The following is a 15151-nucleotide window of genomic DNA, read 5'->3' as shown; positions in this document are numbered from 1 at the left end:
ATGCCCAAGAGACAGGATGTGGAAAAGGAGGAGGAGGAGGAGCGCGGCTAAAGGGCCTGGTGTTTTTAATCACAGTCCTCCCGTGTCAGAGGCCCCGGCGCTGCTCGGGAAGCAGAGGGGAATGAAACCGTAATTATGTGCGGCGGGCACTGCGGTCCCAACCTTAATGACGCAAGCTAGATTACAGACGGTTATCGGGAGCAACCCATCCCCTTTACCACCCACTGCACCCTCACTCGCGGAGGAAAAATACTCTAAGAATAACAGCATCAGGTTTCATCGTCAAATTCAAGGACTTTTCAAACTACGTATTTTTTGAGTGAAAATGACAGACCAGTGATCATCATAAGGGGTTTTCTCAGGGTTCATTTGTATTTATATAGCCACATTTTTTAAATGTCCAATTTGACCAAAAAGAGGCTTTAAAATGATAAAATGATGAATTAAGTCGTTTAGGAAAGAGATTTGGTAAATTGTGTTTTGAGAAATAAGTATCATTTTGACAACTGCTGTATCGAGCTTTAAAAATGTTTTCTTTTTTTTGTATTCTCTTTGCCTTTTTGCCTTTATTGATTGCAAAGCTGGAGATAGGCAGAAAATCAGGGAAGAGAGGGGAGAGCATGCAGCAAACAAATAAATAAAAGGGGTAGTGGTCTGCATTAATGACTCATTCTAAACATGCATTTGCTCTGCCTGGTGTGCTGCATGTACCCTCCTCTATCTCAACTTTTAAACTTAATGAAAAAAGCATCCTCCTGTTCAATTTCCCAAATTGGGATCAATAAAGTACCATCTTATCTTATCTTGTCTTCATTAGATGTTTTCTATGTCTAATACAAGTTGAGCAGTTTTCTTTTTCTCCAATAGCCATTTTTAAGCCAACATGGACAAGAAGTCCTTTAGAAAATATAAAAAAGGAGATTTAAACACATACAATATTATGACAGCTAAGCAAACTCAGGGATGAGGTTTGGTCAAATTGAAAGCTCCAAAGCAACTATAAAATGGCACAATTGGCGAGATTGTCTGGCTGGAACTAAAATGCCATATTTTAATTATTTTCCATAATCCTTTCTTAAAATACCTTGACTACACAATTTGTTTTTCTAAAAATCGATTTTCAGGGACAGTTAAAACCCAAAAGCATCCCGTCAAGCAACCAGAAGTACTGCTGAGCACTCGAAACAACACATACCTGACAGCTGGGAAGTGGATCCCTACAAAAGGAGTTGTATGTGTTTTGTCAAAGCCACATGTCGTTTTGGAGAGCCCTTAGGAGACAAACCCAACTGTCCTTGCAGCTTACTCAGAGTAAAGAAGTACTTCAGGATGTTGGTGACATGTAAAAAGTGAAACCTGGCACATAAAACACACACACACACACACACACACACACACACACACACACACACACACACACACACACACACACACACACACACACACACACACACACACACACACACACACACACACACACACACACACACACACACACACACACACACACACACACACACACACACACACACACACACACACACACACACACACACACACACCACACACACACACACACACACACACACACACACACACACACACACACACACACACACACACACACACACACACACACACCTCGCATTGTGACTCAAGGCAAAGCTTGTGTGGATCAGTAAACAAACACCCTGGGAAGATAACGAACAAGCAGCTCGCTGTTTACTCTTTGTTGCTACCCGACGGGACTGAGCTGCTGTGTGAGCAGTTGTGCAAATGTCTTTAAAGGTGTGAGTGAGGCCTGACTTAAACACCCTCTCCTGAATACCCCCCTCGCTGACCTGCGCTGCTGCAAGACCTTGTGGTGTGTGTTTGTGTTCTCATGCATGACCGCAAACAAATTGCTCGGGACACATAGAGATGTGTCACAATCATGTGACTGACGGACCTGATAACTGCCAACGCCGGCCACACACACACACCCACACACACAGCGAGGGAGGGGGATGGTGCCGGGCTGAGTCAGAGAGAGAGATAAAAACAGGATCGAGAATGGCATACGCAGAAAACCACATGTTTGACCACACAAAACATGAGAAGCGTTGATATGTGTGTGTGTCTGTGTGTGTGTGTGTGTGTGTCCGGCGTCCATGTGTACAGTAACAGAGAACATGTGAGGTGCAGAAGGAGGAAGATGTGGCGAAGTGAATAGAAATAACCAGAGCCAGCGGTCTTCAGAAACCCAGCAGGAATTGCTTTCTCTAGTTTACACCTGCTGCAAAACACACACACACACACACTCACACACTCACACTCACACATGAGCCAGGGCTCGCTGGCTTGGCAAGCACAATCGGGGAGGCTGTTGTTGTTGTTTTAAAGCATCGCAGCGCGTGCATAAACTCTCATAAATATTCATGCCCATGAACCTGGCCTGCTGCTTTATTCATGCTGGTTATGAGTACAAGAGTGAGAGAGATGGAGGGAGGGAGGAAGAGAGGGAGAGGGACAATGAAAGAGAGGGGGGAAAGAAAGAGAGCACAAAGCAAAAAGGCAGGGAGGAAAACAGAGGAAAACAAGGTGAGCTACTGGGAAAGAGATATACGAGGAAACGGAGAGTGTGATAGAAACCACTGCTGACTTATTTACACTCTGTGCAACACATAGCAATTAGCCCACATGAGCAGAGAGTGCGGGTGTGAATGTTGCTGACACACATTCATGCACACACACGTCACTTGTGAGGGTTATGCCAGTTCAGTGTGCAGTAATTACATCTGCCACTTAGGGGCAGCATCTACATAACCTTAACCCTAACCTGCCCCCCCCCCCCCCAACACACGCATCTCCCTGCGGGGTGGAGGTGTAACACTAGAGCAAGGGAAGGAGGGGTGAGGTAACCTAAAGCAAGACTGCACCTTTTCAACTGTTCCTCAGTAAGGCTGTGACTCTGATCACCTCTGTGGAGGGTGCTCGGTGGATTGCAGCGCTTTACATTTTAATTATTGGTCGTCTCCATATTCATGCACCATGCGTGGGCAGGTAAGGGTGAGGTGTCTTTCTGGAGGACACTTGAACAAGATGTTTGTATAATAGCCAGATAAAGACTTAAAGGGGAAATACTTTCCAGAACCTGAAAGAATTTGATTATTTATTCAAACATGTTTTCCAGCAATTTAGTACTGCGCTTCCATAAAGTGTACGGACCTATATGAGACACATTTCAAACAGCAGAGGCCTAGAGATCTTGACATTTAGTCCAAAGCACGGGTCAAACCCTCTGTAACCTACATTTACCAAATGCAACCCATAACGTCTTTTTGTTAGACCCTCTCTGACCTGTGTTGACACACTGAGTCTCCCTGACCTTTAGCTGCCAGCACTCTTTGTCACAATGGCGTCTGACAATTTCTAGAACTTTTTGAAGGTTTAACATTCACACCATGATGAGCCAGCTGTGTGGAGGTGAGAAAGTTCTCTCTCAGGCGTCCTTTTTTAATCCTTTCACAACTTTTTCTGTCACTTTCTATGAGAACAATCATGGTCAACAATGTCTTCCAGGTGAGTCTGTGCAATATTATCCCCAATTTGTTATTGACAAAGCGTCTCAGTCCCTTCAATCTTTTTAAAAAACCCTCCTGTGTAGGTGTTCGGCTAATGTATAAAATCGCTCTGATTTGAGCTGTGGTCTTTACTGTATATGAACTAAACAAGCATAAGCCCAATGGCACACGTGGCGTCATCATTTACATTTAATATTCATTAATTACAACTATCTGTCTACCTTTCTCCATTCCCCGATTATTTTTTTCCTCATGTCCTGTTACTCAATCTGACTTCTTTAGGTATCAATATATTTGGCAGGTAACTTTTCTAGTTCCCTTGTGTTTCAGTAAGGTCAGGAGCAAAACAGACAGGCACCTCAGCTCCAAAATTTAAACACGTACGCATACTCACGCACCCACATTTAAATAAACAGGCACACACACACAGTGGGAAGCGTAGGTGTCACAAGTTCAGATTGCTCCCCGCTGTTTGACACCTAACAGCGTGCGAGCATAATCCCGCACACACACTAATCCTTGTGTGTATGCGTGTGCATGCCTTGAGTGTGTGTTGATACATCTGACAATGGGACAAAGCTTTACCTTTCGTCTCTCTCTCTCCGGGTTGAAGGTTCCCAACCATGACTGCATCTGTGCATAAAAGACACAAAATGGGAAGAAAAGGTGAGGGCAGTTACTTTGGCCAACAACAACAAGCAGAATAGCAATATGATCATTTAAATATGTAGTTTTTTCCTAGAGAGTTTCCTGAGGTCTAGAGGCGAACAAATATGACATTGGCTATCACTCCAATGCTGAATCCCTCCACCTTATTACACATCCCTGCAAGAATTGCCTAATTCACAGCAGAGTGCAGAGCTTAGATGCAGAGGGGAGCACTTAGACAGCTCCCAGCATCTCACAAAAAGAGGGTACTGATCAGCTTCAGCGCACACAATGTGACATGAGGAAGAAGATGAAAAGGCAAAAGGGTGCGGAGAAAAGAGGGACCTTTTTTGAAGAAGTGTTAAAGAAAAAGGAAAAAGTGGAGCAAACATGGCAGATCTGAGATCTCCGGAGAGAACGTGGGAACACTTTTCGCTCTTCCTCTGTCTCCTCTCTCAGGGGAATGCAGGGAAAATGTCAACAGCCACGCAAAGGAAAATAGACACACACTCACACGCACGCACACACCCGTGCACAAGACTAGGACTGGTAATAGTGGGATAGGGGCGGGGGGGCCGTAGGAAACCAGAGGGTTTATGTAACCCAAGACTTCATAGAGAAATCTCTGGAGGCCCAGAGCTTCACACACAAAAAGAGGCAGCTTTGCGCTCCTCTGTTCTGCAATTTATTAACTCAATGTTGCCATGGTTTCACCGCACTGACGTGATTGTCATTGTAAATCTATGCGTGACCGTGGTGTGCTTGTGCAGTGCAAGGAAAAAAACAGCCATTTGGTCATTAAATCAGTTCCAGAGCACCACCTCCCATCCAAATGAACAACCACCGCTAAGAGGAATATAGTCAGGCTTCGGCCAGGTCTCCAGTGTGAGTACCTGCCTTTTTTTGCAATCTCTTTTAAGGATGTGCCACCTGAAGTTGAGCAATTCAGACAGAAAGTATTGATGCGTGAGGCTTAGGCAGGAAGGATGTACAAATCACATTCATAAAACAAACACAGCACCACACACTCAGACCTCTCTGTCGCGCCTGATAATGACTCATTAGTTTTCAAATCCTCTATTTAGTATGAGCTCACACTGTCCCTCAGAATGTGTCTGTGTTTCTCTAAATAATCCTGTTGTAAACAGCTTGGACTTGGTAAACTAATGAGGTACGGAGTAGTTTTCCTACCCCTATCCTCCCCCTCCTGTCTCTGGAAAGCGGAGAAACTTTCTCCGTCCAGCTCACATCCCGCCTCTCTTCACTCTGCCTCCTCGGCTTTATCCCTTTTCCCGATGCGGCGCCACCTACCCTGCTTCCAAAGCTTTTTTAACTCTTTCAAGCGAGACAGCCTGCAGCTGAAAAGAGATAAGGCTTGAGCTCTTCATAAATATGATAGAGAAAGCAAAACGGCAGACTGAAGAGGGGGAAGAGGCACGGGAGGAAAATTATTGGGAACGGGATACTGAGGGTGGATAGAGACAGAGACAGATGGAGCTGGAAAGGAAAAGAGAGAGGAAACAAGAAAGGTGGGAAACAGAGATACAGAGAGCCAGGAGGATGAGGGAGAGAAGGCTGAATACTGTGAGCTGAATGAGTTATGAGATGTAGGTGGCAACGCGGCTACATTCAATTCATCCTCTTTATCACATTCATGATAAAGAGCTGTGTTGTCTCTTTCCCCTTCCCCTCCCTTCAGCTACCTGAAGTCATGTGTCTGCAGCGCGGCTATCTTTTAATCTGTCACACCCACTCATCGCTGTCTCTCCAGCACAAATAAAGAATACTTACATGCACGATTTTAATTTATTGTGAGACTGTGGTGAGTTTTACCTGATTATCCATTACTTTTTTGGTATATCAAAAACCCACAGACATATTGTTGTTATACATATTATACATATTGTTGTAGCGCGAGTCAGCCAGCACCTTTCCGCTGGCAGTACGGCCACACTGTGTTGTCAGATGAGGGGAATGAAAGCTATGCAATATTTTAGGAATACTCCCTCTTGGCTTCTACTGTGCCCTTACAATTGGAAATAACACAGAGCTATGACGAGGAGAGGAGGTAAAGCAATAATTAAATTCATTATCGACACAAATGTACTTTTATGAGAAGTTGGAATAAGTGAAAGGTGGATATTTGGTTATAAAATGTAAGCCAGCTATCGAGTTTCAATTTGACTTTGATGCACCCCTTTGAGATGAATTAAATAGAGTACATTTGAGTAAATAAGGAGCAATAACTATGATTCAGAGTCTCAGCCAGGACTGTGTCCACCACCATTTTAACATGCAGAAGGTAGCTTGCATTGCAAACATTTGCAACAATGCTGACAGAGAATAAGCCAAAACAAAGAACAAAGAAGTTCATATTACAACGCACACAGAGGAAGAGGGATTTCATTGTCTAACCAGGTAGACATTACTCCACAATATATTTACATTGCATATACAGTGTAGATGTTTTCTAGTATAGTAATCTTCTGAGTGTGAAATAATAGAGCTTCCAAATGATTATTGACTGTCAGAGTTGCACTGTTTCTTCTTCCATGCATGGACAAATTGTCCACGAAAGCCCACTCCCAACCATAACATTATATATCAAACACAGAAAATGTTTTCAAGGGATTTTTCTTGACTCTTGTGAAAACACACAAACATCAAACCTGCCTGAGCAATCAGAAATGTCAGCTTGTACTAATGTCACATTTCTAAAAGGTCACAATGCACTTGGATTCAGTTAAACTGCCAGTGTTTTGGACGGCTACTGACTGCACGCATGTTGAGCACTCACCCTCGCATTGGCCACGCAGATTATCCTGGCGTAGCAGCAGATCATCAGGAAGATGAGGCTGAACAACGGCACGTACCATCTGCAAACGAACAAACACGAGCAGGTCGTAAAGAAACTACAAATGAGCAATGTTATACAGTGTTATTACAAGAACGTCTGATTTACTGTGGCTTTCTTATAGTCTTGGATCAGGAGGAGGAAGAGGAGGTTTTTGATAACTCTTTTAGAATAAAGAAAATGTCAAATGACGAAAAAAAACTGGATTTAATTTAATTTCTTAGCCACGAGTAGAGTGTCATATACCGTAATGGAATTTATACTGTGATAGGATGTAATAACATACTAGGTGTCCAATGTTTAAATATTAGGGCTGTCTAAACCGATTATAGACACAAAAAGATTTAATAAGATTTCCTCTGCGGCAATGCAATCTGAGAAGGGCGTTATTGTTAGATATGATTTGGACCTGGACCAAAGCAAATTCAGATGTGTATGCAAAACCCTTGTTACTCAGCTTTTATATTATCTTGTATCTTGATTTTAAACATGAATCATTCCTCATTTCATGCACTCATGCCACAAGCCTCCATTAAGGAATGTTTATATAACGGTTAGACTGTTCAGGTGGTGTAATCTTTGCACCATTTTCCTAAATAGCTGATTAATAGATGACACATAGTTTGTGCATAAACAGCAAAGAGTAGAACAGGCCTGACTCAGCACACGGATCGTGCTGCTCATAGTTTCAGTGAGCAGATGGAGAGGCATACAAAGAACAAAAGATAATGCCAGTCAAGTCACAACACCGGAAATGCGTGACATTCCTACGGGATGAAGGGTTGACAATCAAGGGAGGCGCGGCGGAGAATAACATGTCAGGTATTTCTAAGCGAATGAAAGCGAGCGAGACGAGCGAGGAAAACAGTGGAGATGGGTTTGTTGGAATGGCAGCCTTGTTATGCAACCTCTTGGGAGGTGATGTAAGCTCGGAGGAGTTTCAACCTCTCCCTGTTATCATGAAACGGGCCTTTGTCTCCCTTTGATAGACAGGTTCCTGGCCACCACGTCTCTGTTCAGCCTCGGTAACTCTGAACAGTCGGGACCAAAGACCTCCTGAGCACCTGGCACTGGCAGGGAGGCGCCGGCCAAATGCACCTACGTGATAATCATATTATATTGTGCAGAGGGAGGACATCAAGAGTTACCACAGGCTTGAACATGACCCAGAGGAAAACAACTGAAATTCAAAGCAGAGAGAGTGAGTCTGCGCCTGACCCATAAATACAGGCACACATGCTTTCAAAAGGAAAATGGATTGGGAATAAATGTCCAACACTCTGCTGAAAAGTCCTTGACACGTGTGCTATAAACGGCAACTTTAAGCAGGATAAAAAAAATGCAAATAGTGGGTCCTTGGCCTAATTTAACTTCGTCCACACTTGTTTTTCAAGCCTGGGGGCCCAAAAAGATCCTGTGTGGAATTAAACTTTTTATTGGCAGGGGATTCTGAGATGGTAGGCGTTTGTTTCACAGCAGGAAACACGGAGAGGGAAAAGGCTGCTTTACACATCGTGTTTCTTTATGTCTTGTAGGGAACATCTATATACAAAGAACACCCTCTTTGAACACGCGTGTATGTGCGCGTCCACGCAGGTTCAATAATGGCACGGGACAATGATGAAAGCATTTCAGGGGAGACCTGCGCGAGCGTCACCTCAGTGTGATTTAATAACCCAGCTCTCCGGAATAAACAGAGTCCAATTACGCCAGCGCACGTCCCGTTAATGATGGAGAGACGAGGTGGGTGGGGGGGGGTAGGGCGGGCTGGTGGAGAGGAGAAAGGAGGGGGTGGCCTTTTTAACGATAGCGTGGGGGGGCTGCGAGGAAGAGAGAATGACGGGCGGCAGCTACAAAGTGCTCTAATTAGCATGATAATGATCTGCCATTAGAGTCCGCTGTGCTCTACAGCTGAGCACTACCCAGAGAGAGAGAGAGCGAGAGGGAGAGCGGAGGGGAGAGAAGACTCTGAGTGGGCAGGGGAGGATAAAAGTGAAGACAAGAATAGAGGTGAGGATGGAAAAGGTGGATGTATGACAGCAGATTGTGGGTCAGGACCAGGAAGAACAAAAATAAGAAAGAAGCATCGGGTGATTAAAAGACGGGGAGAGGGATAAATTCGCAGTGAGAATAAAAAGGAAAAGCAGGCTGCAGCCAGGAGAACGACTATAGGGAAAGACGGAAAGAGGGATTTCAAGAGTGAGCAAGGATGGAAGCCTGAAACTGGCAGGAAGAAAGATCGTCACAAACAGATTCAATTTATCTGCCTCGGCCTGGCCCTCCCTCCAGCAGCACTCTGAAGTAAAGAATGCGGCCTGGATGAAAGCAGCTTTAATTTAAGTGCTGGTAGGAGAAGAGAGGACTATAGGGACCCGACTGTGCGGGTTAGTGCTCGACTTTGACAAACAAGATCCTACTGCTGAGAGAAAGATCACGATCTACCTGTTCAACCACTCAGGGAGGACACAAGCCGAGGGAGAGAGAGGGAGTAGGAGGCACAAAGGCCAGGAAGAGCAGGTATAGGGCGTCACCACATGCACTAATGCAAAAGTTAAAAGGAAAATAGATTATAGCCATGCTAGTGACTCTGAGGGTGTAGTCTGGAGTTAAATGTTAGTTTCAAAAGGCTCACAATTGCAGTTTTACAGAGTTTACTAATTGCTTTGGTATGCAGTCCAAAAACAGGATACAAGGCAGTATAAACAGCGCAGCAGAAAGCTAAACAGTAAAGGCAAGACAAAAAAGGTTGTTTATCAGGTATAATGTTTCATCTGAGTAGTGTTTTTGCATGCTTTTATTAGCTTTTGAGCACTTAACGCTAAGTACAGCTGCGACTGACAAACATATCAATTGTTTTGTCGATATTTTGTCATAAATATAGAAAAAGTTAATAATTTAACCTGGTGATTGCACTGATTGAAAAGGTCAAGGATCACCGAAGTTATTACAATCTATTCTGAGAGGAATATAAATGTGTGATCCAAATTTCATGTCAATCCATCTATTCCTGTCACCTCTCTACTTTGAATTATCTAGTAAAAAGCTTGAAATTCCCCAAAACATTGTCTTTTTTGAAGATATAGCCAATGGTAACGATGAATCTAATCTAAAAGTACAAAAAGTAGTGTCAGTCTATTTTGTAGATTTTATAATGTTTCATTCATCATTCATCCTCTAGGCAAAATGAATATATGTAATACATGTCATGACAATCCACCCAATTCATGTTGATATATTTCAATCAGGACCATTAGGCGCTTTCACACTTTTCCCAGGAACTAGGCCGATAGTTCTTGGGGTTTTGGTTTCACACCAAAAATATCTGGAACTAGAACCTAGTTTGCACGAACCTTTTCACCCCCAGATAGTCCCTGCTAGAGAGTCAAGCCCCCAGGAAGTGCGCCGGACTCTGAAGAAAATATTAGTTGTGGCCAAACGGCGGTACTACACTTCCGTATCAGTCGCTGGGCCCGGAAAGACTTTTTCCCATTGACTAACATGGGGAAAGAGACGTCTCTAAATCGTTGGAATTTTTTTTTTAAACTACCCAGTATTAACATTTGTATAGCCTTTATTAAAAACATTCGGTCCTCAAGTTGTAAAATGTGCTAATAACGTTATTCTGAGAGTTATTTTCCTCTGCATTATGAACCGCGCCGCCCGGCACGTTCATGTGACGTGTTCAGTACTACATGAGTTTTACCTTTACCCATGGATGCACAATAAGAACGGATTATATGAATACCTTCGTGACGTTTTGCTTTCTCAAAAGTTGGGCCATTTTCACCAATGAGCAACTCTCATAGGAATTAACGAGGCCCCGCCTCCCACGCTGTATCCAGTTCTTATTATACATCCATTGACGCTTTCACACCGGAGTACTTTTCTCAGGAATAGTTCCGATAGTTCCTGGGATTTTGCATTCACACCAAAAAGATCTGGAACTAGAACTTTTTTTTGCGAACCTTTTCACCCCTTTTTAGTCCCTGCTAGAGAGCAGGGACTTTCCTGGAGAGAAAAAGGTTCCAATTTCTGATTGGCTGGGCGAATTGCAAACCACGGCCCGTAAAACTCAGAAAAGTTTTTGTGAAGCCGCCATTTTATTTGCTTGCATTAGCATAATTAGCATTAGCCCAGCACACCAACGGAGAGAGACTAACTTATGGCACCACAAAATAAAAGATGGGAGCGGTGATGAGGAGATGTTGGCGCTTCTGGCGATTTACTCGGAAGACGCTACCCATCAGCTTCTACTGAAGCCAGTCCCCAACTTCGGGTGGAAGTATATGCCGTGAAGTTGTTTGCGGCCTGCCAGTAAACCCAAAGCAGAAGAAGAAGTGACGTCAGCGGCTTCATTTGCCTAATCCTCCCTCAGGGACTTATTCCGGTGTGAACGCGATCTACAAGGACAGTTCCCAAGGGCGGCTAATGTGGTGAGCGTTATTTGGTCAGTTTTCCGTTGCTGTGTCTGACTGCGGCCCATAATACACACCGATGGAGACCTCTGAGAGCAGTGACTCAGCTACGCTCGAGTGCTTCCAATTGCTGACTCAACCCCTGAAATTCTGCACCTCCGTCACTAAAACGCTGTCCTCTGCTTTTCATTCTCCTTCCTCTTTCATCCCCTCTAACAGCGTCCTCCTCCTCCGAGTCCTGTCTGCGCTGCTTCGCTGAACTCTGATGAAGACACACTACGGGGCGTGGGCAGAGACGAGGGCAATCTATTTCTCTCACTCTCACTCTCCTTCCCGTGCTGCCATGCCGCCCCTCTTCCCTTCCCCTGCTGAGTAATACCCTGTGTCTCTAACTGTACCCCGTATGTCTCCCCTCCCACCCTTTCCACTTTTCACCTTTAATACTCAAACCTCTCCTGTGCCTACCCGGCGAGCTGTCAGCAGGGTGTGTGTGTGTGAGTGAAAGTGTTTTTCCTTGACGGGCTCTGCCTTGGCCTCTAATCTCTCATCTGGTTTGATGTAATTAGAGCTAATGAAGATTCCCTGATCCTCTGAGCGACTCGTCCCCCCGGGCCACGACAGCGTGGAAAACTAGAAAGAGCCGGGAAGCAGAGGAGCGCTGATAAAAGAGACACAGGCTCGTTTAGCGCAGCTGATAGCTATGTGTTGTTCGGCATGTGTGTGTGTGTGTTTGTCTGTGCAAGTCTGTCTGTGTGTGTGCATGCTTATTTGTTTAGAAAGATTGATTCCCTGCTGATGCTGCGAGCAGCAGCGCGATTACCTTGGCTCATAGCGAAGTGTTGTTGTGTGCGTGTGCGTGTATGTGGCTAAGCGTCTGTGCTGGGGGATTGGCAGAGTCTTTGCAGACTTAGGGCCAGTTGCAGAAAGCAGTAGACAGGCATAATCCTTCATAGCCGTCCTAAACACTTAAATACACAGTGTAGCAACTCCCCTAAATCTGACAAGGCAGAGGCAGGCACATCCACATGTGTGTACACACACACACACACACACACACACACACACACACACACACACACACACACACACACACACACACACACACACACACACACACACACACACACACACACACACACACACACACACACACACACACACACACACACACACACACACACACACCACACACACACACACACACACACACACACACACACACACACACACACACACACACACACACACACACACACACACACACACACACACACACACACACACACACACACACACACACACACACACACACACACACACACACACCACACACACACACACACACACACACACACACACCACACACCCACCACCTTGGCCTTACACCAAGTGGGAAAAAACCCTGCAGGCTCCCCTGACATGCAACCCTTCACATTTCCCCGCAGAGACAGCCCTCCCACCGCCCCCTCCTCCCCCAGTGGGGGAAGCTTTGATGCCGGCGCTGAAAGGGTCTACTTACATCCCAAATCTCCAGGCTACGTGATCGTCTGTGATCCAGCTGGGGGAAGAGAGAGAGAGAGAGAGAGAGAGATAGGAGAGGAGAAGGAGAGGAGGGAAGAGGAGAGAGAGGAGAGAGTGAGAGGGAGAGAGAGAGAGAGAGAGAGAGAGAGAGAGAGAGAGAGAGAGAGAGAGAGAGAGAGAGAGAGAGAGTGGTGAGGGGGTTACAAAGAAAAGGGAGAGCGTGAGCGGAAGACAGACTTGTGTGACTGCGGAGGGGGAAAGCTGTGCAGCTGTAGCTATTAATAAGCCGTGAGTGGAAAGAGAGAGCCGAGCCCGGAGATTAAGACTGTCCCAATTCTCATTCCGCTGGCCCGGCCTCTTCCCCTATCCCTCACCCCTTTGACTTCCCTCTAAACAAATGAGGCCTTTCCTATTCACAAAAAGAAGCTGAAGAGTCTGAGGGAGTGTTTTACGGTTCAAAGATATTCTGATAATTGCCAATTTTGATCACATAAAATCTTATGAGAGAAGAAGCCTGTCTGGAGCTGGACTGAGGCCAGTAATGTGGCCCTCTTTGAAAGGAAATATATTTAACAGCAAATCTGCTGTGGCAGGCTGAAGAAACGTAAAAACTAAGCTGCAGCTGGACGCTGGGCTGTACTCACCACCAGGCTCCCGCGGGGCCGTAGTATCCCTTCAGCAGCGGCAAAGAGGCCATGACTAGAGGCACCCCCCACGCCATCAGATGGTACAACCTGATAAAAGACAGACATTTATTTCGTTATAGGCGCAGAGAACAGGGAGCTTCGCAGAGACAAAAAAAAAAAAGACTAAATCAATTATTTTCTTCAGTTCATCCCTTTGTTGCCACCGACATCAGGGTCATTTTTCAGGTGCAGACAAATGCCTATACAGCCAGTGCCAATTACTCACGGTAATTTAAACCATAATTACTCTCAGTGTTGCGGAAAAGATGATTTGCAGAGATGTCTGCATAAAAACCACAAGCAGGATGTGGAGTCTCACTCAGAGGGGCTAGTGACGAAAATATATGTAGTCAAAGCTGGATAGACTTCATCGTATAAAGAAAATGGTTAATAAGAGAGAGGCTCTGACTGGATATCAATTAAAAAACGATAGGATCTCTAAGAAGTTTTAAAAATCTCAATCACTGAACTCACACTGTGTGTGTCAGTGTCCGACAGATGAGGTGTGCGCGCCAGTGTCTTGGGCGTAGGTGTGGGCGTCGATAGTTTATAGAGCGTATAGCGTCGCCCGGTCAATAGAGGGAAGTCCTCGATGACTTGTTCCAAGTGTGGTCAATCGAGCGGTGGCGACACGGCTGACACACACTCAATCCCTCTCGGCTTGTGCGGCACAGACACACACACTCTCATTCTGATTACACTGGCTGACACTGTATCCCCCCTCTCTGCCCTCAGCTGATAGACAGCAGTGTGAGAGTGTGTGGGAGGTGGTGGAGAAAGGGAGACGTCTGGAGGTTTAAAAAGGGTAAAATAGTGGGTGGAAAAGAGACATATGAAATGTAAAGATCCAAAGAGAGAGGGAGAGAGTTTGGATCCTACACAAGAGGGGGTGTGAGAGAAAAGAAAACAAGGAAGCACGAAAAAAAGGGAAATGGTGGGAGCGCTAAAAGCGAAAGAGACACAGACAAAGAGAGAGAAAGTGTGTGTGGTGGTGGGAGGAGGGATATAAATGGTAAAATCAGTCCTGCCAGTCGGTGGTGTGATGATTGGTGCAAGGGGGGGGGCTTGTCAGGAAATCAATGTCGAGAGCCGGCAGCCCCGCAGACACACACTCGCACTGCAGCTCACACACCACACATTCGCAGCGCTTTGAGAGGGAGATGACGAGGTCCGGAGCTGCGCTCAACATGGGCTTAATGAGGCACAGCAGGGCCGCTCTGTGCTCTGCTCTTCTCACACACACACACACACACACACACACACACACACACACACACACACACACACACACACACACACACACACACACACACACACACACACACACACACACACACACACACACACACACACACACACACACACACACACACACACACACACACACACACACACACACACACACACACACACACACACACACACACACACACACACACACACACACACACACACACACACACA

At 45.4% G+C, this 15151-nt stretch overlaps 1 protein-coding gene across 1 annotated transcript in view; it reads right to left on the bottom strand.

Annotated features, from left to right (window-relative positions):
* si:dkey-100n23.5 (cyclic AMP receptor-like protein A) overlaps positions 1–15151 on the bottom strand; it is a 46630-nt gene that overhangs the window by 20801 nt on the left and 10678 nt on the right. Inside the window, 4 exon segments of the mRNA XM_034213582.1 lie at positions 4149–4196; positions 7009–7087; positions 13000–13038; positions 13646–13735. Coding sequence (XP_034069473.1) covers positions 4149–4196; positions 7009–7087; positions 13000–13038; positions 13646–13735 — 256 coding nt within the window.

This window comes from Gymnodraco acuticeps, unplaced genomic scaffold (genome assembly GCF_902827175.1).
Source record: "Gymnodraco acuticeps unplaced genomic scaffold, fGymAcu1.1, whole genome shotgun sequence".
Classification (NCBI taxonomy): domain Eukaryota; kingdom Metazoa; phylum Chordata; class Actinopteri; order Perciformes; family Bathydraconidae; genus Gymnodraco; species Gymnodraco acuticeps.
This window is presented reverse-complemented; position numbering and strand designations above follow the sequence as displayed.